Source organism: Zingiber officinale, chromosome 1A (assembly GCF_018446385.1).
Source record: "Zingiber officinale cultivar Zhangliang chromosome 1A, Zo_v1.1, whole genome shotgun sequence".
In the NCBI taxonomy this organism is placed as follows: domain Eukaryota; kingdom Viridiplantae; phylum Streptophyta; class Magnoliopsida; order Zingiberales; family Zingiberaceae; genus Zingiber; species Zingiber officinale.
This window is the reverse complement of record NC_055987.1, coordinates 128,284,360-128,311,086: the sequence shown is the minus strand read 5'-3', so window position 1 is coordinate 128,311,086 and position 26,727 is coordinate 128,284,360. Positions and strand designations below refer to the sequence as shown.

Genomic DNA, 26,727 nt, shown 5'->3' with positions numbered 1-26,727 from the left:
AATTTGATTGCTGATTTGTTGAACCTATTCTTATCATATCTTAAGGCAGTAGTACAACAAACATACAAACAGCGGTTCCCGGGCAAACAATTTTGCACCCATCATATTCAATTCATCAAAACCTCGAAGTCTGTTTACAGCAACATGCAGAACTTATACAATGGTTATATACTCTATCTTACTTGTTTAATATTTTTTTATTGCATCGCACTTTTCAGGCGCTATCCAAAGCCCTAACAGAGGATCAACTGTTTTATCTAAGATCACAGTTTAAGCTGCTAGCACCAAACGGAGAAGGTCACATATCGTTCGACAACTTTCGAATGGTCAGTCTAGTCGAATTTGTTTGCCAATATCCAAAATGTGATTGTTCAGTTGCATACTTTCCTCTGTCATTTACTTCTATGTCTATCCTTGTGCAAGCCCTATTGCAAAATGCAACCGGGTCAATGAAGGAGAGTAAGGTTATTGATATCTTAAATGTGGTGAGGCATCCATTTGGTGTCGGTTTCTACTCCGATCTCGTGAGGTATCTCGCTTCGGGTTGCAAGCCCAAGGAGAAATGGAGGTATATACTCTTCATCTGGCTTTTCTACTATGCCTGCTTGTCCTTCCTGGGATCATTGGTGGATAAATATGGATTGCCTCTGATCATGCATTTGGTGTACAGAAGTTTATACAGGATCTCTATTGATGTGATTTTGTTTCTCCTTTCCAATTATTATGTTTTTTTTAAAGTTTTCTTTGAATGATTAGTATATGGAATTCTGTAGGAACTAAATACATATCCTGTTAATTATCTAAGTCGAGGAAGACTTGGCTGGTTGTATTAGTTACTGTCCTAGTATCCTTGTGAAGTACAGGAACAAAGAAGATTTTTTTCCTTCGTATTAATATTGCAAATTAATCTTGTCCATTTATTGTACCCTGAATAAACTGCTTTATTTCCTTATTTAAGGCTCCTTGTTTATGAATTTGTTTTTTTTTCCATTCATTTCCTTACATAGAGGTCAATGTTGAGAAAAGATCCATGGAGCTGGCCTCTAGGAATCAATAGTTTATCGATGTTGTTTCTTATGAAAATTAATTTCCTTGTACTTATTGAATTGTTTCATTTTTTTCTATTCCATATGGAAGGGATGCCTCTTTGTTTATCTTTGAAGTTTAAAGAAACGTTTCACTGTCATTGGTCATATTGTTATGATGACTTGTATGTTTTTTTTGCTGAAACAGAATTGGTACTGAACATGAAAAGTTTGGTTTTGAAGTTGATACTTTGAGCCCAATGAATTATGAGCAGATCGCAGACTTGCTAAATGGTTTGGCAGAGAGGTTTGATTGGGATAAAGTCATGGAAGAGAATTACATTATTGGTCTCAAACAGGTGATAAAATGTTTCTCTTTTAAGTATTTAAGATTGCATAGTATGGCTTTGGGTTACTTCTATGATCAGGTTCGGCTCTATATATTTATCATGTATGGCTTTGGGTTCCTTCCTCCTCGTGTTATAACATTTGAGCAACAACATCAACGTTTTAGTGAGTCATGATCCTGTGTATCTTGGGCATGTTCAATTATGCAGCGATTTTATTATTACATGTATTTCTGCACATAACTGTTTTTTTGCTTTACGTTTCATCTCACTTATTTTAACAACTAAATTGTGTACAACTTTGTTGGACCAGCATGTACCTTCTGCGTCAGAAGTTTCATGATTTAAATCTATTCCTCATATGCTAGTCTTCCTAATCATTTGTGTTTTGGTGAACTTCTTGATGCTAATTATGAAGCCATTTCTATTGGACTAACTACAATTTAACAACTTTCATTATACACTTAGTATGTGTATGATATGAGTTACTTATGAAGTATACAATAGTCTTTTGTAGAGTATTTTGTTATTCTTGAAAAACTTTAAGATACTATAAAGTGCAATTGAATGTCTTTTCTGCATAATGCAGCAAGTTTTCTATAGTAAATCCAACATATATGAAAAGTTGATTAACTTACTTTAACCTTCCCGATCAACTTGTTTCTAAACTATTGAAAAGTTTAGTCTATAATGTTTCTAAACTATTGAAAAGTTATAGACTATTGAAAAGTTTCTAAACTATTACTATAGTCTATAGTAATAGGGTTTAGTCTATAATATTTCTAAACTAGTGAAAAGTTATAACTGTTTTCAAAATTTTTATGCCTTGTGACTTTCTAGGATACTCTCTAGCTACCATTCCTTTGATGTTGAATTCTGAATGCTATATTCTCAACACACTTCATTTTGGCAAAGTTGAATTTGTAGACAAGCCTAGTACCTGGACTGATTTTGTTTCTTCTGCTTAATACAATGTTAAATCCGATTGGATGATTATCTGCCCCATGAGCTTAAGCTGTCAGTAAATCACTTGCTTTATGCCATTTTATGCAATATAATAAGTCATTTCCCCCCCCCCTCCCCCCCTAATTTATATCGTTTAACTTGTGTGCCTACAAACAATTGTGAATTTTCCTCCTTTATAGCGAATTATATATCTGCTTGCAGGAAAAGAACGATGTTAAGCTTGAGAAAGTTCTAAAGGAAGCAGCTATGGAAAACAAAACAATAATATTAACAACTTTGAATGCTGCCTGGGCTTCTCCTGGTTCTATTATAGATTTGTTTTTTCAAAGTTTTCGGACAGGAGATGGAACACGCAGACTCCTGGACCATTTGGTAATCATTGCCTTGGACAAGAAAGCGTACATAAGGTGCATATCCTTGCATACTCACTGTTTTTCTCTTTATACTGAGAGAATGGATTTCTCAGATGAGAAGATTTACATGACTGCTGGATATTTGTCAATGATGTGGAGAAGGATAGAATTTCTGCGTGTTATTCTCGAAATGGGATACAACTTTATTTTCTCGGTAAAATTCTCCTTCCTATGATTGGCCTTTGTAATATTCTGTTTGTTAAAGTACTGATGTGTGAAAGTGACCATACCTTCTGGATCTTCTTGTTCTCTAAGTATCTATTTCTATGTAGACTATCTTGCCTTTTTTTGTTCATAGCCAAGTTTGCAGGCAATGCTCTATTGTTAAACTTTATTCCTTGTTTCTTGTTTGTGCAACATATTTTGTTACCCCTTCTTTCATCTGCTGTAAACGCATATAAGATAGAATCATATATATCTACAAATTTATGCATGGAATGCATGCCTAGGATAATAGTTTGCTCGAGTGTATGAAAGTTTATCCAATGGGATAGGCATTAAGTTGTCCATATAAGCATCAGTATGTGACAGACTCATTGTTATCCATGCTCTTACTGCCTAATATTCTTTATATAGCTTTGCATATAATTCTGTTAGCAGGAACTGCTAACATCTTGTACTATTGATACTCTGCATGCTGTATCCTTTTTAGTCTTGGTTTACTAATATATTATTTATGTGTTTTTATAGTTTACAAATCTCAAGTACTCCAGAGTTGAAATTGATGAAGTGCGGTTCGAGTGGGCTGAATGCATGCTAGATTACATTTGAAGTGTGGTTCTACCTTGATGTGTTAAAAGAATGTTCTACCTTGATTTTGATATTTATTAGCTAGCTTTTGATGTAAAAAGAATGTTTGGGTATTTTATGGATATTGTTGTAAGAAGATTATTTATATAATTTGTGAATATTTGTGTATTTTATGGATATTATTGAATGGAGAATATTTGTATAATTTATGAATATTTGTGTATTTTTTTTATTGTCGGTTTTTCATTGTTTCGGAAATCAAATTTGTGCTGTTAAAAAATATACATATTACATCGATTTTCCACCGCTGCAAAACCGGTGTTATTAACTAATATTACATCGGTCATTTACCGCTGCCAAAACTGGTGTTATTAACATACAATATTACATCGGTTTTACACCGTTGATGAAACGGTGTCGTTAAGTGATACTACACCGGTTAATAACCGATTCGAAGACCGGTGTCGTTAAGTGATACTACACCGGTTTTAACCCGATATCTAAAATGACAGACTTTTAACATCGGCTTCATAGACATCGGTCGAAAATGAAATAGACACCGGTGGAAAACCGATGTCTATGAAGGTTTTTGTTGTAGTGGCAGCTAACTCTTTAGCTCCTTTTGACTTTGTTTCAGCTTCCAAAGCTCTGATAAACTTGGGTGATTGCGGCCAACCGAAATAGGGCTCACCCGAACCCAATTTTCGGCCTTCTCCTCGAGCAGCCTTCCTCCCCGGCTTAACGTCCTTCGAACGCCGCGCACGTTCTTCTCGCCCACTGGTGTACTCTTCCACATCTCTCTCGTCCTTCGGACGCACCGAGCCTGTCTGCTCCCTTCCCGTGCCGTTCTTCTCGCTAGCTGCGTCTTCTGCTCGACTTCCTACGTTCCTAAGCTCTTGCACACTCAGACACAGGGATCAAACATAAAGCAGGGCCTAACCAACTTGGTTGATCACATCAAAACAACCACGGGGTTCAACAATCTCCCCCCTTTTTTATGTGCATCAACCCAAGTTCAAGTTAGGGTAAAAATAGACAAACAGTAATTTTAAAGAAAATTACTAAATTAACATGTTAAGCATAAATTTGCAATAAATAAAATTGCAACTAATTAATTAAGATTTAAGCAGGGTTTTTTCAAAAATATTTTTAAATTTTTAAAAAATCTCTCCCCCTGAACTTGCACTTTTCTCTCCCCCTTTGATCACAGCAAAAATGGTAATAATTATATGATTTAGAAAAATATTTAGCAAATTTTAAGTTAGAAAAATTTCTGAGCAAGATGACTTTAAAAAAATATCTAAGCAAAAATGGATTTTTAGAGTTTTCCAGAATAAATTTCTAAGTAACTTGAATTTTTAGAATTTTGCAAAATAATTTCTAAGTCAAAATTAATTTTTAGAATTTAAAAAAAAATATTTGAAAAACTTTCAAAGCATTACTTAATTCTAGTTTAATGTTTTTTTACAAAGTTAATTAAATATTTTATTTCAATATTTCAGCTTCCAGGTCGTGGCGAGGCACTAGGCCTTCTTGGTTATTGGAGCAGCAACCACTTCCTTAGACAAAGCTCCATAAAGAAATTTTAACGTTTAATTTTTCTTCTGAAAGCCTTAAAAAAATTTTTAATCTGGCAAGGATTTTGGAATCCAGTATAGATTCCATCCTACCGGGTTATTCAAAAATTTAGGAGATACATAATTTCTGGGGACTTTCCCAAGTTGTCCCTGATGTTTTCTAATATACCAGTTCAATTTTTCATAAATTCTTAATTTTGATTTTGAAAATTTATTTAAGCATGCATCATTATTCTTCAATTTCTCAATTTCAACTTTTAATTTTTCATTTTCTAATTTTAGATTATCATACATTTCTAGTGGACATACTTTTGCTACGTTCAATTTCAATTCAGCATTTTTTTTTCTAATTTGAATAAGTCTTTAGAAAGAGACTTAATAAATTGAAACGATTGAGTAGGGATTAGATTACGTACCTGACTTACTTGACTCGGTGATGCTCCCCCTTCATCGTCGTTTTCTTCGTCTGAAGTTCCTCCCCTTCATCTATGCTCATTTCTGAGCTTGACTCTTTTTCCAGCCGATGGTTAGCCATTAGTCTATAGTAATAGGGTTTAGTCTATAGTTTAGAAACATTATAGACTAAACCCTATTACTATAGTTTAGTCTATAATGTTTCTAAACTATTGAAAAGTTATAACTGTTTTCAAAATTTTTATGCCTTGTGACTTTCTAGGATACTCTCTAGCTACCATTCCTTTGATGTTGAATTCTGAATGCTATATTCTCAACACACTTCATTTTGGCAAAGTTGAATTTGTAGACAAGCCTAGTACCTGGACTGATTTTGTTTCTTCTGCTTAATACAATGTTAAATCCGATTGGATGATTATCTGCCCCATGAGCTTAAGCTGTCAGTAAATCACTTGCTTTATGCCATTTTATGCAATATAATAAGTCATTCCCCCCCCCCCCCCTAATTTATATCGTTTAACTTGTGTGCCTGTAAACAATTGTGAATTTTCCTCCTTTATAGAGAATTATATATCTGCTTGCAGGAAAAGAACGATGTTAAGCTTGAGAAAGTTCTAAAGGAAGCAGCTATGGAAAACAAAACAATAATATTAACAACTTTGAATGCTGCCTGGGCTTCTCCTGGTTCTATTATATATTTGTTTTTTCAAAGTTTTCGGACAGGAGATGGAACACGCACACTCCTGGACCATTTGGTAATCATTGCCTTGGACAAGAAAGCGTACATAAGGTGCATATCCTTGCATACTCACTGTTTTTCTCTTTATACTGAGAGAATGGATTTCTCAGATGAGAAGATTTACATGACTGCTGGATATTTGTCAATGATGTGGAGAAGGATAGAATTTCTACGTGTTATTCTCGAAATGGGATACAACTTTATTTTCTCGGTAAAATTCTCCTTCCTATGATTGGCCTTTGTAATATTCTGTTTGTTAAAGTACTGATGTGTGAAAGTGACCATACCTTCTAGATCTTCTTGTTCTCTAAGTATCTATTTCTATGTAGACTATCTTGCCTTTTTTTGTTCATAGCCAAGTTTGCAGGCAATGCTCTATTGTTAAACTTTATTCCTTGTTTCTTGTTTGTGCAACATATTTTGTTACCCCTTCTTTCATCTGCTGTAAACGCATATAAGATAGAATCATATATATCTACAAATTTATGCATGGAATGCATGCCTAGGATAATAGTTTGCTCGAGTGTATGAAAGTTTATCCAATGGGATAGGCATTAAGTTGTCCATATAAGCATCAGTATGTGACAGACTCATTGTTATCCATGCTCTTACTGCCTAATATTCTTTATATAGCTTTGCATATAATTCTGTTAGCAGGAACTGCTAACATCTTGTACTATTGATACTCTGCATGCTGTATCCTTTTTAGTCTTGGTTTACTAATATATTATTTATGTGTTTTTATAGTTTACAAATCTCAAGTACTCCAGAGTTGAAATTGATGAAGTGCGGTTCGAGTGGGCTAAATGCATGCTAGATTACATTTGAAGTGTGGTTCTACCTTGATGTGTTAAAAGAATGTTCTACCTTGATTTTGATATTTATTAGCTAGCTTTTGATGTAAAAAGAATGTTTGGGTATTTTATGGATATTGTTGTAAGAAGATTATTTATATAATTTATGAATATTTGTGTATTTTATGGATATTATTGAATGGAGAATATTTGTATAATTTATGAATATTTGTGTTTTTTTTTATTGTCGGTTTTTCATTGTTTCGGAAATCAAATTTGTGCTGTTAAAAAATATACATATTACATCGATTTTCCACCGCTGCAAAACCGGTATTATTAACTAATATTACATCGGTCATTTACCGCTGCCAAAACTGGTGTTATTAACATACAATATTACATCGGTTTTACACCGTTGATGAAACAGTGTCGTTAAGTGATACTACACCGGTTAATAACCGATTCGAAGACCGGTGTCGTTAAGTGATACTACACCGGTTTTAACCCGATATCTAAAATGGCAGACTTTTAACATCGGCTTCATAGACATCGGTCGAAAATGAAATAGACACCGGTGGAAAACCGATGTCTATGAAGGTTTTTGTTGTAGTGGCAGCTAACTCTTTAGCTCCTTTTGACTTTGTTTCAGCTTCCAAAGCTCTGATAAACTTGGGTGATTGCGGCCAACCGAAATAGGGCTCACCCGAACCCAATTTTCGGCCTTCTCCTCGAGCAGCCTTCCTCCCCGGCTTAACGTCCCTCGAACGCCGCGCACGTTCTTCTCGCCCACTGGTGTACTCTTCCACATCTCTCTCGTCCTTCGGACGCACCGAGCCCGTCCGCTCCCTTCCCGTGCCGTTCTTCTCGCTAGCTACGTCTTCTGCTCGACTTCCTACGTTCCTAAGCTCTTGCACACTCAGACACAGGGATCAAACATAAAGCAAGGCCTAACCAACTTGGTTGATCACATCAAAACAACCACGGGGTTCAACAATCTCCCCCTTTTTTATGTGCATCAACCCAAGTTCAAGTTAGGGTAAAAATAGACAAACAGTAATTTTAAAGAAAATTACTAAATTAACATGTTAAGCATAAATTTGCAATAAATAAAATTGCAACTAATTAATTAAGATTTAAGCAGGTTTTTTTCAAAAATATTTTTAAATTTTTAAAAAATCTCTCCCCCTGAACTTGCACTTTTCTCTCCCCCTTTGATCACAGCAAAAATGGGGTAATAATTATATGATTTAGAAAAATATTTAGCAAATTTTAAGTTAGAAAAATTTCTGAGCAAGATGACTTTAAAAAAATATCTAAGCAAAAATGGATTTTTAGAGTTTTCCAGAATAAATTTCTAAGTAACTTGAATTTTTAGAATTTTGCAAAATAATTTCTAAGTCAAAATTAATTTTTAGAATTTTAAAAAAAAAATATTTGAAAAACTTTCAAAGCATTACTTAATTCTAGTTTAATGTTTTTTTTAGAAAGTTAATTAAATATTTTATTTCAATATTTCAGCTTCCAGGTCGTGGCGAGGCACTAGGCCTTCTTGGTTATTGGAGCAGCAACCACTTCCTTAGACAAAGCTCCATAAAGAAATTTTAACGTTTAATTTTTCTTCTGAAAGCCTTAAAAAAATTTTTAATCTGGCAAGGATTTTGGAATCCATTATAGATTCCATCCTACCGGGTTATTCAAAAATTTAGGAGATACATAATTTCTTGGGACTTTCCCAAGTTGTCCCTGATGTTTTCTAATATACCAGTTCAATTTTCCATAAATTCTTAATTTTGATTTTGGAAATTTATTTAAGCATGCATCATTATTCTTCAATTTCTCAATTTCAACTTTTAATTTTTCATTTTCTAATTTTAGATTATCATACATTTCTAGTGGACATACTTTTGCTAAGTTCAATTTCAATTCAGCATTTTTTTTTCTAATTTGAATAAGTCTTTAGAAAGAGACTTAATAAATTGAAACGATTGAGTAGAGATTAGATTACGTACCTGACTTACTTGACTCGGTGATGCTCCCCCTTCATCGTCGTTTTCTTCGTCTGAAGTTCCTCCCCCTTCATCTATGCTCATTTCTGAGCTTGACTCTTTTTCCAGCTGATGGTTAGCCATTAGTGCTAACCCAGAGAAGGCTTCGACGTCTGATTCGGAAGAAGACAAATCTGACCAAGTGGCCTTCAGATTCTTATGCTTGGAGGATTCTGGTTTCTTGTACTTTGTCTTTTCCTCCTCTTTCTTCTTTTTCTTTAATTTTGGGCAGTCATCTTTGATGTGCCCTTCTTCGTTGCAATTGTAACAACAAACTGTTCTTTTTCTTTGCTAATGCCTCTTTGTCTGCGATCTAAATTTATCATAATTAAAAAAACTTATTGAAACGCTTTACCAGTAGTGTCGCTTTCGATTGGTCGATCGAGGCTTCGGAGTCAGAATCGTTTGTTCTTGCCTTCAAGACAATGTTCTGAATTTCTTTCTCCACTTTATTGGGCTCTGTAATCCGAGATTCGTGAAGTTCAAATGTAGAAAACAAATTTTCTAAAGTACTTACCTCGAAGTCCTTAGAGATGTAGTACGCATCTACTAAGGAGGCCCACTCTGGAGTTCTGGGGAAGGCGTTGAGTGTGTACCGGATCGAGTCCTGGTTTGATACTTCTTCTCCAAGATTGTTTAGTTGAGTTATTAGCTCCTTAATTCTTGCTTGGAGTTGCACTACCTTCTCGCCGCTGTTCATCCGAAGGTTTGTTAACTGGGTCCGAAGGATGTCGCGTCTCACTAGCTTAGCTTCCGAGGTACCTTCATGAAGCTCTAGGAATTTGTCCCAGAGGTCTTTAGCGGAATCGTAGCTCTCGATCCGACTTACCTCCTGGGGCGGCAACACGCTGAGTAGGTGGAATTCCGCCTTTCAGTTGGCCACAAATTCTGCCTGCTCCTTCTTTGTCCAGTTGAATTCTTCTTTGTCTTTTGGAACTACATAGTCATATTTCATGATTAAACAAATATCAAATTCTGTCTTGAAAAATACCTCCATCCGGCGTTTCCACGTCGCGAAGTCTCCGTCGAACTTCGGGGGATGAATATTCGCTCCGGCCATCGTCTTGATCGTTGTGCTTCAGTCGGCGGTTAGTCCTTCTGAGGCGGTCTGGCTCTGATATCAATTGTTGGTGCAGCAGAGGCCGGCAAGAGGGAGGCGAATTGCCTGAAAAATAAAAACTATACCCTCCTCATCTTTCAATTCAAACAGATAGCAACAATAATAAAAATAAATAGCAGAGATAGAAGAGAGATAGACTTTTAACTTGGTTACAACCCAGGGGTTGTTAATCCAAGGAGTTCGGAAATCGCACTAGCAGAGTCTCCTTCACTGTAGGCGGAGAAGCCTTTTTTACACACTTAGAGCGCTCACTAATTGCTAGGAATGAATACAGAATTGGTTACTAAGTTTTTTCTAATTCCTATCTCCAAGGGCCTTTATATAGCGCTTGGAAAGTCTATCCCGAGGGTCCAAGGCACCTCCAACTAGGTGAGTGGATAGAATTCTATCCGGTGCTCGAACGGTCATTTTGACTAGCTTGGAGGCGCCTGCAACAGTGTTGAAGGCGCCTCCATTGTTGAAGGCACCTCCAAGATGGAGGACTGCGCAGGCGCCTCCAGCACTTCCTTTAAGGCGCCTACAGCTAGCTCTTTAGCTCCTTTTGACTTTGTTTCAGCTTCCAAAGCTCTGATAAACTTGGGTGATTGCGGCCAACTGAAATAGGACTCACCTGAACCTAATTTCTGGCCTTCTCCTCGAGCAGCCTTCCTACCCGGCTTAACGTCCCTCAAACGCCGCGCACGTTCTTCTCGCCCACCGGTGTACTCTTCCGCAACTCTCTCGTCCTTTGGACACACCGAGCCCGTCGGCTCCTTTCCCATGCCGTCCTTCTCGCTAGCTACATCTTCCGCTCGACTTCCTACGTTTCTAAGCTCCAGCACACTCAGACATAGGGATCAAACACAAAGCAGGACCTAACCAACTTGGTTCATCACATCAAAACAACCACGGGGTTCAACAAAATCAATTATTTTGTCAAATTTCTAGTCATATTTTATGTTAAAAAATTTATCTATGAAAAATGAAAATATTATTTACTAACATAATTTTTTTTTGAAGTTTTTTTTACTGTTATATATATTTTTTTTAATTTTCAATAAAAATTATATTTTTTAAATTAAAATTATTTCAAAAAACTAATTTTTAAAAAAATATTTTTTATAATAAAATATAATGTTCTTTATCAAAAAAAATTTTTAAAAATTTTCTACTGTTAATTAATTTTTTATGAATTTTTATCAAAATATTAATTTTTAATATTAAAATTGTTTAGAAAGTCAATCTTCAAAATATTTGTTTTTATATATATTTTCTCTATTTTATATACTTAGAAAAAGTTATCAGTTTGTTCAAGCTTAAAATCTATTTTTAAATATTTTTTTAAAAAAATACATATATTTGTATAAAATAATTTATTATTTTTTATATTAATATTTTTTATTCTTGAAATTTTATCACAATTCTATATTATTATGTTTAATAGTGATAAAAAATTTTAGGATTTTTTAAATAATAAAAATATTTTTAAAAATATTTTTTCAAAAATTGATTTTTAAATCATAAAAATTGAGATTTTCAAAAAATAATTCACATAAGTTTTCTATGTATTAGTCACTGCTTATGTATCCCTTAGAATTTTTTTTAAAAAAAAATTTTTATCCTTATTTTTAATCTGATAAAAGGGAGAGAACTAAGAAATTAAGTCTATGGGGAGTTATTTAAAAATTAAAAGTATTACTTTGCATTGCATTTAAATGTTGCATATATTTATTGCATTTAAAATTTTGCATAGTCATTTCACTTTACTATCTTGGTTTAAAGCCTAACTTAATTTGGGTTGATTATATCAAAAAAGAGGAAATTGTAAGTACCCTGTATTGATTTTTATATGATCAACCAAATCAAACTAGATTTTGTATATTTGATGCCTTACATTTGAATGTGCAGAGACTTAGGAATGTAAGAAGTCGAGTAGAACACGCGGCGGACGAAAATGATGACACGAACGAGAAACTATTGGAAGAGTACGCCGATGGAGCGAGAAGGGCACAAGCGACACTTCTAAGGGACAAGAAGCTGGAGCAGAAGTCTGCTCGAGGAGAGAAGGTCGGAGTTGGGTTCGAGTGAACTCAACTCTGGAAGGTCAAAAGATCACCCAAGTGATCGGAGAAAGCGTCAAACAGTCAACACTTAGCTAACTGATCCAGGCACTTGGACCAACTGGTCCGAGCGCTCAAACTGTCCAGGCGCTCAGACAAGATGATCCGGGCTCCTTGACCACTTTGGTCCCCAATGAGCGCCTTGTCACAGTGGATTAATTTCAAGTTCACATCAGTTGTAAAATATGACACCCAAATAATAATTAAATAATAATATTTAATGGATGAAAAACCTTAACAGAATTTTTAGAAATTTTCTGAAATTTAATCGGAGCTAGTATAGCGTATTTCGAGGGGATGCATAAATAGGCTTGAAAAAAAAACCTATTTGGAATATCCAAATTTAGTGGGAGTTGATTGATTAAATTAACCTATAGTTGGTTAATTAAATCCTAGGTTTAAAAACCTAAACCTAACTTCTTCCCATTCATTTTACCCGACTCCCTTCTTCACACCCGGCGCTGAATCCACCTCTCTTCTTGCTTTCATCACCGACCCAACCAGAGCCGGCCCTGGGCCAGGGCTACCAGGGCCCTTGCCCAGGGCCCAAAAATACCAAGGGCCCAAAAGTATAAGTATTTTTATATATACTTTGTTAAATATATTTTTTTTTAATAAGATTTTTATTCTTCTCAATTCTCACGGACTCACCCTCGCGTTTCTCGTCGCCCGTTGCCGAAGTCATCTCCAAAGCGACGAAGGCATGAAACCCTAGCTCTCTCGACTTTCACCTTCACGGCGATTCTCCTCGGCTGCCATCCTCACCGACCCGGCGTCTCCAGTGCCTTTAACCTTACCATCGAGAGGATATCGGCAGCGTCGGCAACCTCAACAGCTCAACTGCTCCTCCTCCTGTCCTCCAGTCACGGTCAGTACTTCGATTTGGGCAACCGCGGTCTGCGACTGCGATCAGATCTCTATTCTTAGCCTAGTTAATTAGGGTTTTGTTGTTTGATTAGCAGATTAGGCAATCGATTAGGGTTTGTATACCTGGATTTTACCAAAATTTTAATTTTTACTTTTTAATTTGCATCGAAATAGTTCTCAATATGCAGATTCTTCTTCTTCTCTAGTACTTATATTTTTATCAATTTTTTTTTTACATTTTTCAAGTTGAATAGAAATGTTCTTATTATCACAACTCACAAGAAGATGACTTTTTCTTCTTATTCCTTGTTACAAATTAAACTAGTTGGTCACACTTACTCTTTTTGTATTTTGTAATAATGAAGATGCCAATGTGCTCCTCCTTTTACATCAACCCTCTCGTTCTTCTCATAATTCATATACAACCAAAGCACTCCTCTGCACCTTTGGCATGGAATATGATGGACGGACCAGCCACCTCTCTTATATTGGTTCCAGAATGTGTAATTACTAATTAGCCTCTCTTCACAAGTGAGTAATGAAATAGGCCCCATTGTGTTGTTGAAGTTCCCTTCTCTCCTAAGCCAAATTTGCAAGTTGCAACATGTACTTTGTGGTCACATTGCAAGCTTGATGACAACCAAAGGTCCATGTTCTCCCCTAGAACAACTTGAACATTGTTAGTGTCGTAAGTCACCATGGCTTGAAATCTCATACTTAAGAAAAACAAGCAGATATCAACAAATGGATTTTTGTGTGTGTGTGTGTGAGATACAAGAACTTTTTTATTGGTTTACTCTAAAAAGTCTTGGCTTCTAGTTGTTTATTCTGTTCAGATGGATTCTTTTAGCTAGTAAATGATAGGTAGATTAACTAAGTTTTCATGTCATTTAGCTAGTTAGATTAATGTGTTTGTGTCTTTAATTGCATGAATAAGGTCCCAACTTCTAAATAATTAAATTGTTGTGTTTTTTTATAAACTTGCAGGATATCCATGTTAGGTCTTATATAAGTGGATCGAATCAAAGAAAAATTCTCCATATCAGGTTTTATTGTTCTTTGTTTATTGCTTATTGTTCATAATTATCTATCATCATGAAACAACTCTCTGGATATCAAAAAAGACAAAAAAAGAAAAAAGATGAGGAGATAGCCCAAAGCTTAAGAGGTTCATTGAATAAATATTTTAGTAAAGAATCATATAACACATCAGAAAGCTTAGTCCAGATTTTAAGTAATGAATCAAATGCAAATGAAGATTTTGTTGAAAATAATAATAATGAATATGAAGAATTTATAAGAAATGAAAGTGATGAAAATGAGAAATTTGTAGAAAATGAGAATGAAGAGAATACAAATCTTAATGATTTGAATGAAACTGAAACAAAACTAAAGATATTGATAATTGTTGTGATGATGAGCGTATAAATGAATATCAATGTTCGACACCTAGATATGATATAAACATATTTGATCCAAGAGTTTGGGATAACCTTGATACAAAAATGAGAGACTTACTTGTGGAAAGAGGTCCTAAAAGAGAAGATATTCTTAAGTTTCCTTTAGATAAAGAATCTCGACACTTTTCTCATACTTACTATGTTCAAATGCTACCAAATGGTGAAACTCGTGATCGAAAATGGTTAGTATATTCGAAAGAGTTGGACAAAGTGTTTTGTATTTGTTGTAAGTTGTTTAAAGTAATACACACCAAAAGTAATTTAGCAAAAGAAGGAGTTAATGACTGGAAACATTTATGTGACAAACTTAAACAACATGAAAATAGTATTGAACACCTCACTAATCTGAGAGCCTTTGTTGAACTACAAATGAGATTAAATAAAACATTGACAATTGATAAGGAAATACAAGAACAAATTAAAAAGGACACAAAACATTGGAAACATGTTATGCTAAGAATAATTGCTGTTGTCAAATGTCTTGCTATACATAATTTGGCATTTCGTGGTACACATGATAAAATTTATGAAGATGGTAATGGTAATTTTTTGGGTCTACTTGAAATGATTGCAGATTTTGATCCAATAATGCAAGAGCATTTTCGACTCATTCAAGATAAAAAGATTCATTATCATTATCTTAGTCATAAAATTCAAAACGAGTTAATATCTCTTCTAGCTTCTAAAGTCAAGAATGTAATAATTAAAAAAGTAAAAGAGGCAAAATATTTTTCAGTAATTCTTGATTGTACACCGGATGCAAGTCACAAAGAACAAATGACTCTCATATTAAGATGCGTAGATGTTTCAGAGACTCCAATTAAAATAGAAGAGTACTTTTTAGAATTTATAAATGTAGAAGATACAACTGGTTTAGGTCTTTTCAATGAATTGCAAGTTGTTTTACGATCTTTAGAACTTGATATTGATAATGTGAGAGGGCAAGGTTACGATAATGGATCTAATATGAAAGGTAAAAACCAAGGTGTGCAAAGAAGATTGCTTGACATTAATCCTAGAGCATTTTACATGCCATGTGGTTCTCATTCTCTTAACTTAGTTGTTTGTGACATGGCAAATTCTTGTGCTAAAGCAAAATCATTTTTTGGAGCATGTCAATGTATGTACACCGTGTTCTCTAATTCAACAAAAAGATGGAATATTTTGCTTGAATATATTGATGGATTAACTTTAAAATCATTGTCAACTACAAGATGGGAAAGCCATATTGAAACGGTCAAAGCAATATTATCTCAAGCTTCCCAAATCAGAGAAGCTTTGTTCAAATTAGCAGAAATAAGTGAAGATGGTAAATTAAGTAGAGATGCTGAAACTTTAGCATCTGGTGAACTTTCAAGTTTTGAGTTTATATTAAGCCTTGTTATTTGGCATGATATTTTGCATAAAATTAATTTAGTTAGTAAAAAATTACAGTCAGAGGATATGCGTCTTGATGTTGCTGTAAAACAATTGTCTGGTCTTGTTTCCTTTTTTGAAAAATATAGAGAAAATGGTTTTGATTCTGCTATGGTTGATGCTAAAAAAATAGCATCTGATATGGAAATTGAGCCTGTATTTCCTATAAAACGTAAAATTTGTAGAAAGAGACATTTCGATGAAATTGCTAACACTGAAAGAGAAAATCAATCACCAGAAGAATCTTTTCGAATAGATTATTTTATCTTAGTGGTCGATATTGCTCTTGGGCAATTGAAGAGTAGATTTGAACAGTTGCAATATTTTGAATCTATATTTGGGTTCTTGTATGATGTTGCAAAATTAGTTTCATTAGATGATGATGAATTGATGAGTTCTTGTGTTAACCTTGAAAATACTTTAAGAAATGGTGACACTTCGATATTGATGCAAAATATATGTTTTCAGAACTACAAGTTTAGCAAGTAATGTTACCAAGTGAATCTTATGAAACAAGGAAAAAATGGTCTGGCATTCTAATAGTAGAGTTTTTAAAAACGATGGATATGTTTCCAAACGTGATGATTGCTTATAGGATATTATTGACAATACCCGTGACAGTGGCATCTGCCGAACGAAGTTTTTCAATATTAAAATTAATAAAATCTTATTTACGGACCACAATGACTCAAGATAGACTAAATGGATTAGCAATTTTATGCATTGAAAAGAATATTTTGGAAAACATAGAATATGATGTTATTATTAATGATTTTGCCTTTAAAAGTGCATCACGAATACACTTTAAATGAGTTACCTTTGTGTTTTTTGCAGGTGTATTACAACCGATAATTTAATTATATCCTCTACATTCACTCTCATTCGCACTTGTAGGTAAACATTTTATTACTTATGAGTACACGTGACATTGTATTTATGCTCTTAAAGTGTTCATAAGTCATAACAACTCTAGTACTTATGCTAATTGGTGCTACTCATACTCTTTTTCTTTTGGTGATTAGATCAATTGATAGTTTGATAAATTGATACTTTTTTGTTTAATGCGGTTTTCGGAGGGAAATGGTGGAGCATTTTCTGTGTTGGAAATTTTATTTTAATGAGCATCCTTTTTTATGGAGTATTCTTGATATGCTTTGATACAAAGAGGTTTTATTCATGTCAGATTGGGTGGCTCTTCATTTGGTGGTTGGCCGGCTGGAGTATGGATGTTGCAGTGGGTATCTTGCAGGGAGGAGAAGCTTATTTACAGAATGTGCTTCGAATGTGAGTATGATGTGCTGTGTTTATAGTGGTTTTTTGTATTGGTTGTTGGAAATTTGTAAATGTTAGTTTTTAATGTCTAGTACTTTCCTTTTATTAGAAAATGTGATATTCTGATAGTGTAGGGGTATGTGTATTTGGTTGGTTTTGTTCTGATATGGGTTAGTATTTGATATGTTTTGATTGTGAAATACTATTGGTGTTGGAGTCTCATGTTATGGTTTCTAAAGAAAGTGGAGCAATGCATATTTTTGAAGGGTCATATATGTGGTTGATTCATTGAGTAAAATTTTATTTGGTGGATTTCTAAAGGTTTTCTTTGTTGGTGGTTTTATTTCAAGGAAGAGGTTGAAATATCTTGGATTTGTTAGAATATTTTTGTTAGAAAGTGTGTAATAAAGTCTATTTTATATTGTGTTCTTGGAATGTAAGTATGGAGAAAATGGTTTTGTTTAGAATATATGTAAGTTTGTGGAGTCCTTGTAAATTGTAGTATGAGATTAGATTTGACCTCTCATTCTATTGTTTTTTTTATATATGATTTTTTTAATTAAATAAAAATAATGCTCAGTTAAATAAAATTGGGGCATAATTTATAATTTCGCCCAGGGCCTTTGAACAATAAGGACCGGCTCTGGACCCAACGGAGCAGTCGTCGGCGCCATTTGACCCACCTCCGACCGTGCCTTCCTTCTCTTCTCCCTCACACGCTGTCTCTCTTTCTCGATTGCTCATCGTCGAGGACCATCAAGCTCCGACGAGAAGGACCATCAAGCTCCGATGAAAAGGAGTCTTCCGATCGCCGACGCTAGCCGCTCTTTCTCGTTTCCCTCACCGTGCGTCGATCACCTTCCCTTTTGCCTAGCGTCGATTCGACCGATCCAGCGTGCTCTCCCTTCTTTTAGCATCGTCTCTGCCTGGCATCGCCAGTGCCCGACGTCGCGCCACTCACCGTCCATTGTCGATGCAACCCTAACAGCGGTACTCATCCCAATCCCCTCCCTCTCCCTTTCGTGGCACTGTGCCCTAGCACTGATCTTGGAGGTTAGTGATTAAACCTAGCATTTAATTTGATTTGGGCATTTGATCTTGATGTAGTGTTGATTTGGGATTATTGTTTGGTAGGCAGTGGTTTCGCTTGGCTTCTGCCTCCACATTTTCGATCGCTTGTAGCCATCTTCAACGGATCCATTGTCACCTCGGGCTATTGAAGACGAAGAGGTAATAAGAGCAATGTGCTAATTAGAATTGAATTATGTATAGCCTTAATCGAATTGATTATGATATGGTTAGGGGTTAATTGATTAGGTAGTTGTTTGTCTTCATGGATTAAATGATTGTTATTTGATTATGGTGTTAGGTTAATATAGATTGGTATTGGATTCTATTTGAGATGTTAATATGTGAGAACATGATTAATGAGTAATTAGTTATCTTAGGTTGGATTGTCTGATGTGATTAAGATGGTTAATGTTATTATGTGAAGGAAAAGGGAAATTAATTGGAGTTAATCATTAATTAGAATTTATTAATGATCGGTGATTGAGGTTTTCCCTAATTAGGTTTGGGGACTTTATTTAACTATCTTATTCATATGGATTTAGCTAAGTAAAATACATTGATGCAGGACTCTAATTTTGAGATGGGCATTTCGACGTGGGATGAGTTTAGCACGATCGACAGATAAAGGTGGGTACTTCTTGCTTTATCTTTTTAGTACATTGATCTTAGTGCATGAGCTATATTTTCGGATAGTTCCTGTATTTATCTCGACTCCACTCGTATTTGTCTTGTGCTTGATACTTATCCACTCAATCTTTGAGAAACTCGTTTCTATATCTATACAGTCTCTCGTTATTATCTATGATATTTAGCAGATACCATATACCAGATACTAGATATTAGATATTGGATATATGGATACTAGATATCATGCTTACTTACTTGAATATTGTTATTTACACACCTTACTGAGCATGTTGGCTTCATGTAACATACCTGTTTTCTGTTTATATATATATGATAACTGTTGCATTTTACGCATCATGTCATTGCATGCATGCAGGCGACCACGTCTTCCTTGTGGGGGAGTGAGTCGTCGGGTCGCACCGCACACTCGGCCACTCATAGGAAGTGGTAGCTGGAGGAGATGTCGCTTGTCCTGTTGTACCGCACTCGACTACTCATGGGTAGTGGTAGCTGGAGTTGCGAGCAGCAGGGACCCCTTTTGCTTTGTAGCTAGATAGTTACTCAGAACATGTCCACTCGGTCACTCGAGAGTAGTGGCGGCTTTTGAGTGGTATAGTTGTCATCGATCCGGCCTCTCGACCATACAGGTGTCGTGGTGCAGAGAGGTGGGTGGGGTAACCATCCGTACATACGCTGTTGTTATTATACTTATGTTGTTGTTGCTTACTTATGCTGTTGTTGCTTACTTATGCGGTTGTTGCATACTCATGCTGCTGCTTGTTTATTTATGTTGTTTCTCTTGTTATATACCTGTTATATATATGATTGGACACTAGTTTCTTTGATAGTATACCGTACATGTGATCCTGGTAGTTATGAGCAGCACTGTAGCAGATTAGTGTTACCTCTGACCTTATACCACTAGCTTAGGATATGGTATCAGGTATGATCATGTACTATGATTCCACTGTAGTATCTGCTATTTATCTCTCCGAGACTGTATACATTTATATCTCTAGTTTTTTATTATGTTCATGCACTATCTATCTATTACCCACTGAGTCTTAGTACTCACCACCCCATAAACTAATTTATTTTGCCAGGTAGTAGGTAAAGGATTTATGGAGTCACTTGGAGGTTCTATTCGCCAGTCCCACGCCATATAAGAGGACGATTTTCTGGTTTTGGTTTCCTTTGCTATTTGTGTTTTGATTTTGTGATCTTGGTATTATAATAATTCGATGTCGACTTGGATTTTTGCCTTGTGGTATATTGTATAGGTTTAGTAATGTTGTGTCAAGTCGAGCCAGCTCGCAGTCAGTTGTTTTATTCATTTCATGTTCGTTATTTTATGATTTCCGTTGTGCTATGTTTCAGTCGTGTGGGTTGCATTATTAACTGCGTGATTAAGCTATGTTTCAATCGTGTGGGTTGCATTATTAACTGCGTGGTTGTGTGTATATTCCAGCCGTATGTGGCTGATGTATTTTGTATGTATGTATACCTCAGATTGTCATTGGTACAGGGGAGATGCTACTGAAATTTTTCAGTAGGGGCTCCTTTGGGATTAACTGCGTGGTTGTGTGTATATTCCAGCCGTATGTGGCTGATGTATTTTGTATGTATGTATACCTCAGATTGTCATTGGTACAGGAGAGATGCTACTGAAATTTTTCAGTAGGGGCTCCTTTGGGGGCGTGACATCAGCAGCGGTCCAGGTACCCGGAAGTGGATTAATACTTATCCCTTTACCATTGCAAAACAGATTGAGATGACCAGCTAGGGACGCTCGGACCGGGTCCAGGAGCTCGAATTGTGCCATGTCATCAAACAGTCACTTCGACCATTGAGTTTATAAAAAGAGCCATGGTGCTTGATATTTAATACAACACTTATATTCGAATCATTTCGTTCTATTTTCATTGTTCTTAGCAGTAAATCATTGTACGAGGCTTCTCCGCCTCCGAGAGTTTGCACTTCATTTGTCTTAGTTTAGCAACCTCCTCGATTGCAAACTAAGTAAATCCAGTAGTCTCATTTCATTTTATGCAAGTTATTTCTATTTTCCTAACAAGTGTTTGTATAACTTAAGTCAAAAGCTTTGAGAATGATACATTTGTAATTTCAGGCAATTCACCTCCCCTTTCTTGCTGGCCGCATGAGATGAATATGTAGGACTATCAATTACTTTACTTGCAAATGTATCTAGAATAAGTTAGAATGTGGTCGACCAATTTTATTAAAAGACATTGTACCCCGAAAATGAAAAGTACAAGAAAAGGAAGCATGAAAAACTTCAGAAGAAACAATTCCAGATGATACAGTAAGAGAAATCATTGTACCAAATGTGGATAATGTTGTTCCTAAAAGCATCACAGTTATATGAAAATAATAAGATTTAATAAATTATTTGATGTCTTGTAAAATATGGAATCGAAGCAACACAACCAGTGATGATATTTTCACTCTCAATGTGATCCTTGACATTGTGCAAGATGATAAAGATCCCGAACCATAATCTATCAAAGATTATAAAGAAAGAATGATTGGCCAAAATGGAAAGCAACTATACAGATTGAATTAGAATTTCTAGAGAAACGTAAAGTTTTTGGGTTTGTAGTTTGAACACTTCAAGATATAACCTAAATGAGTGTTGTATAAAAAAAAGAATGAAAAAAATGGTGAAATTATGAAATACAAAGTCAGGCTTGTAACTTAAGGTTTTTCATAGAGACCTGGAATCGATTATGAGAAAACATATTCACATGTAATGGGTGCCACTACTTTATGATTTTTTATTAGTTTGGATGTATCAGAAAAACTAAACATGTGACTTATGGATGTGATCACTGCATATCTATATGGTTCACTCAATATAGATATGAAAATTCCTGAAGGTTTACCACCGAAAGCAAATAATGTAACCCCTAAGACCATGTTCTTAATAAAGTTACAAAAATTGTTATATGGATTAAAGCAATCAGGGAGCATGTGGTACAATCGTCTAAGTGAATACTTATTACAAGAAGGTTATACAAATAATGCTATTTGTTTGTGCATTTTTACAAAAAAGAAGGAAGAATGTTTTGTAATTATGATAGTATATGTCGATGATCTAAATCTTATAGTGATTTCCGAAGAGCTCAACAAGATTGTCAATTATTTAAAAAGTGAATTTAAGATGAAAGACTTAGGAAAGACAATTTTTATCTTTGATTGCAATTTAAACATTTACCAGAAGGAATATTTGTTCATCGGTCTTCATACACAAAAGGTTACTAAAATACTTATATATAGATAAAACACATCCATTGCCTTCATTAATAGTTGTTCGATCACTTGATACTAAGAAAGATCCTTTTCATCCACTCGAAGATGGAGAAAACATCCATAGTCCAAAAGTACCATATCTTAGTGCAATTGGTGCATTATCATACCTTGTCAATTGCACTCGCCCAGATATTACATTTTTTTGTTAACTTTCTAGTAAAATATAGCTCTTCTCCAACTCAAAGATATTGGAATGGTATAAATCACATATTACGTTACTTTCGTGGTACAACAGACATGGAGTTATTTTATTCGATAAGAATAAATTCATCTTTAGTAAGATATGTAGATGTAGGTTATCTTTTAGATCCATATAAAGGTATATTCCAAACCGGTTGTGTTTACATGAAGAGAGACTATTATATCATGAAAGTCAACAAAATAAATTTTAATAGTGACATCATCAAATCATTCTGAAATTATTACAATGCATGAAGCAAGTCAAAAATGTATATGGTTGAGATCCATGACGTTACATATTTAAAAATCATGCGGACTAAAAACAACAAAAAAAAAATCCGACAACTATATTTGAAGATAACGGTGCTTTCATTACACAATTAAAGGGAGATTATATTAAAGGGGATATAATATAGTATATTTCACTAAAATTCTTCTACACACATAAACTTAAGAAGAAAGGTGGCATTGATGTGCAGCAAATACGTTCTAGCGATAATGTAGCTAATTTATTAACAAAAGTATTACCGATATCAACATTCAAGAAATTGGTGCACAATATATGGATATATTAATTAAAAGATATTTAATGATTGAAATCAAGGAAAGTATATATTGTTGTTCTCTTTTCTCTTCGTTCATAATTTTCCCGTTGGATTTTACAGGTAAAGTTTTAATAAGATAGCGTTGAATTCTTCATAAATCATCTAAGGGGAGTGCTATAATAGATGATTAATTTGATTGTTGATTAATGAAATATAAAAGTATTGGATAGAAATAAAATATAAGATAATTCTCCCCTCAATTTTCTCTTCTTCTACAATTAATTGAATTATAATAAAGATAAAATATTTAATAGGATGCTCTTTTAATTTTAATGTTTTAAAAAATGTTTTTTTTAATAATTTTGGGTGCCTTTTAAATTTTTGTTTTATTTTATTTTTTTAACTATCAACCATGTTGCCAATATTAGCAATCTCGTATTCTTTTCTTTTAACTATTGTTAGCGAGTCGTTGCCCGCCTCTCCTTCCCGCCTTCGCTTCAACCAGCGCCTCATGTTTCGATCTCTCTTCCTGGAAATCCTCGGCACTTCAAATCCCCACTCTTCCCTCATTTGGAAGCTAAAACCACCTTCTTAACCGGTTTCCGCATTCTTCCGAACAGATTTCCTTCGTCAAAGATCCTACCTTTTTTATTCTGATCGATTACGGAGGTGGATCGATCATTTGCGCCGTCAAAGATTCAGTTTTTGCAGATGATCGAGCCGCCAAATTGTCGTATTTAGCTTCGATCGAACGTTAACGGTCTTCATTTTGAGGGTTTTAAGCAATCCGTCAAAATTCCGCTCCGGAGGCGATCGGCGAGCTCCCCCCTCTTCCAGCCTCTCACCTCCGAGAGCAGCGGAGATGAGTTGGCGCACCCTCGGAGCATATGGACTAGGGTCCGAACTTTGAGCCTGCTGATGGTGCGGCTCCTCAAGCGAGGGCACGGCCTCGAGAAACCCTACGATGAGGAGGGCGACGAGGAGGCTGACGCCGCTGTGCGCCAGGTGCAGAGTCAGATACTGGAGGGTGTGGGGCGGAATAGTCCAGCGTACGATGATGACAACTACGGTGTGCTCTTCCACTGGCAGGGGGAGGCCGGCGCCGACCACCCTCGCAGGGCGCTGCAGATTGACCGCTCGTCCTGCATCGGCTCGAGGCCGCGGCTGAGCAAGGATGGAGGCGCCAGAGAAGCAACTCCTTCTGGTAACCATCGCACCACCTTATCAAACTGAATCACCAACTATGTTGTGCCTCGACCACTTTAAGATGAAGATGAACATATCTCAATGTAGCTGATCAAAAATAGTTACAACAAACACAGTTCGATTTGATGATGATGATCATAATCTTTTTCTCTAGAGATGGGGTTGATGAAAGATCGATATGCAAAGCTGCTTCTTGGAGAGGATATGTCAGGTGGTGGCAGAGGAGTTTCATCTGCTCTTGCTTTGTCCAATGCCTTCACCAACCTTGCTGGTACTTTTCACTTCCCTTGATCTTCATTTATTCGAAAAACATTAGGATTTTTTGGTACTAAAAAAGATTTCTTGTGTGATATTTCAGCAGAGACAATCCATGGAACTGACTAAATTGTATTTATGTTCTCTAGCACACAGATTTAATGCTAAGATTTGTTTGCTTTGTTCTTTGATGCGAACAGCTGCTTAGTGTATCAGTAGTAGGTTTGTTTGATCGTCTCAAACTGATAGAAGAAGTAACATTTTTGTTTTATGCTTCTGAATCAATCAGCATCTGTATTTAGCGAACAATCACGCTTAGAACCGATGCCTGCTGAAAGAAAAGAGAGGTGGAGGAGGGAAATCGACTGGCTTTTATCTGTGACCGATCACATTGTTGAGTTTGTTCCTTCTAGACAGACATCAAAGGAAGGGGTTACCATAGAGGTCGAAGGAGTTTTCTTTGTTTTACCTCTTCAAGATCAGATCTTTGCTTTTGCATCCTAATTGTGGTTGTTATTGCATGCCTCCTGCAGATAATGACGACGCAGCAACGCAGAGATCTTCAAATGAACATCCCCGCGCTTCGCAAGCTAGATGCAATGCTCATAGTAAGAAGATTCATTGTGATACACTATTAGTGAAATTCTTATCTCTCCATCCTTGTCCTTGATTGTTCAGGGCTCCCTTGACGACTTCATGGACCAGAACATGTTTTGGTATGATTCAAGAGATGCCGATGAATCAGAAAAGGGAAGAGCGCGGAGGAAGGACGACAAATGGTGGCTTCCTACAGTGAGAGTCCCCCCTAATGGACTCCCTGAGGAGTCCACTAGATGGATTCAGTTCCAGAAAGATTCAGCTTCACAGGTACACAAGGCAGCCATGGCGATCAATGCTCAAGTTCTCATGGGAATGGAAGTCCCTGAAGCCTATGTCGAATCTCTTCCCAAGGTAAGACTAAACTAGAAGAATTTAATTGCCTTCGAATCGAACTGAACAGAAATGACTCTGAACTAAAGTTACTGTTTGATTGATTTGGTTTTACATGATTTGGTCGTAGAATGGGCGGTCAAGCCTAGGAGATGCTATCTACAAATGCATCACAGATGATGTCTTCGACCCCGAAGAATTCCTCAGAATGGTGGATTTGTCAACCGAGCACAAGATTCTTGATTTGAAAAACCGAATCGAGGCTTCGGTTGTGATCTGGAAGAGGAAAGTGCTAGACAAGGAAGGCAAGCATCATTCTTGGAGTTCGGCGGTCAGTTTGGGGAAGAGGGAGCTGTTCGAAGAGAGAGCTGAGATCATCTTAATCCTCATCAAGCAAAGGTTTCCTGCCATCTCTCAATCAGCTCTCGATATCAGCAAGATCCAGTACAACAAAGTAATTTGAAACCGAACTATCTATATTTCTCTCATTGTCTTCAAACATGTCGATAGCATTTATTCGAAATCTCCACAGGATGTAGGACTAGCAATCCTAGAGAGCTACTCTAGGATCCTAGAAAGCTTAGCCTTTGTGTTGATTTCGCGAATTGACGATGTCCTATATGCGGATTCTCTCGCGAAAGGTTCAACCACCAAGCGTCCAGAGGGGAGGCAACCGATGCACGATACTAGAGAAGAAACAAAATCACCCTCATTGAGTCTATCGGATTTCATGAGCTGGGATCGTGAGACCGGACATGGCACGGAGATGAGGAATGCCGGAGGGGGGATGGTGAAGAGGCCTACCGAAGTGAAGGATGGCAAGAAGTTTTGTTACTTGGTGGAGCACGTAGGAGGCACGAAAAGTCCTGCGGCTCGTCATTGATAGGCACGATTGCCTCCCAATTGTGTTCGAGTGTAGATAGTTTATAGGCACAAGGGCCATTGTAGATCATACAGTCTTATTTGCTCTTTTAAACTTGTTGGCTGAGAAGAGGTACTACTATATCGCGATGCATCATTTGATTTCTGATTCTAGTTTACAATATTGAACAAAACTAATGAAGAGGGTCTTCACGAGTAAGTAGGGTTGTAATTGAGATAAGTTGAACCAAGTTTTGCATTGTTCAAGCCTTGATTTTGTTTCTTTCCCTTTTTTTTTTAAGCTTGAATTTTAGTTTGAATGTATGTTATGGAGCTTTTAATTTGAGTTCAGATGGCTCTTTGTTTAAACTAACTTTTTTCCCTCCAAAATAATAATAATAATAATAATAATTTATAA

The 26,727-nt window shown here is 35.9% G+C and overlaps 2 protein-coding genes and 1 long non-coding RNA gene across 3 annotated transcripts; all 3 read left to right on the top strand.

Moving 5' to 3' along the window:
* The first annotated feature begins 2,540 nt into the window (after nt 1-2,540).
* LOC122009786 lies at nt 2,541-3,485 on the top strand. The gene is made up of 3 exons (XR_006119655.1): nt 2,541-2,745; nt 2,805-2,905; nt 3,442-3,485. It is a non-coding gene; the product is annotated as an uncharacterized LOC122009786 (long non-coding RNA).
* An 11,908-nt stretch (nt 3,486-15,393) lies between these two features.
* LOC122002780 (zinc finger MYM-type protein 1-like) lies at nt 15,394-16,521 on the top strand. Its single transcript, XM_042558099.1, has one exon. It carries the CDS (start codon nt 15,394-15,396, stop codon nt 16,519-16,521), a length of 1,128 nt encoding a protein of 375 aa, XP_042414033.1.
* Nucleotides 16,522-23,975: 7,454 nt separating this feature from the next.
* LOC122002772 (rho guanine nucleotide exchange factor 8-like) lies at nt 23,976-26,371 on the top strand. Its single transcript, XM_042558086.1, has 7 exons — nt 23,976-24,261; nt 24,418-24,534; nt 24,808-24,962; nt 25,052-25,126; nt 25,197-25,469; nt 25,579-25,902; nt 25,981-26,371. The coding sequence occupies exons 1-7, from the start codon at nt 23,976-23,978 to the stop codon at nt 26,329-26,331; spliced, it is 1,581 nt and encodes a 526-aa protein (XP_042414020.1). The 3' UTR covers nt 26,332-26,371.
* Nucleotides 26,372-26,727: the final 356 nt, after the last annotated feature.

Excerpts from the sequence above, each read along its gene's own strand:
- LOC122002780 (XM_042558099.1), top strand. The coding sequence starts at position 15,394 with ATGACTCTCATATTAAGATGCGTAGATGTTTCAGAGACTCCAATTAAA.
- LOC122002772 (XM_042558086.1), top strand. The coding sequence starts at position 23,976 with ATGGTGCGGCTCCTCAAGCGAGGGCACGGCCTCGAGAAACCCTACGAT. Across the intron at positions 24,963-25,051 it reads AGGAAGGGGTTACCATAGAG|ATAATGACGACGCAGCAACG; the intron begins GTCGAAGGAGTT and ends TGCCTCCTGCAG. Across the intron at positions 25,903-25,980 it reads GCAAGATCCAGTACAACAAA|GATGTAGGACTAGCAATCCT; the intron begins GTAATTTGAAAC and ends AAATCTCCACAG.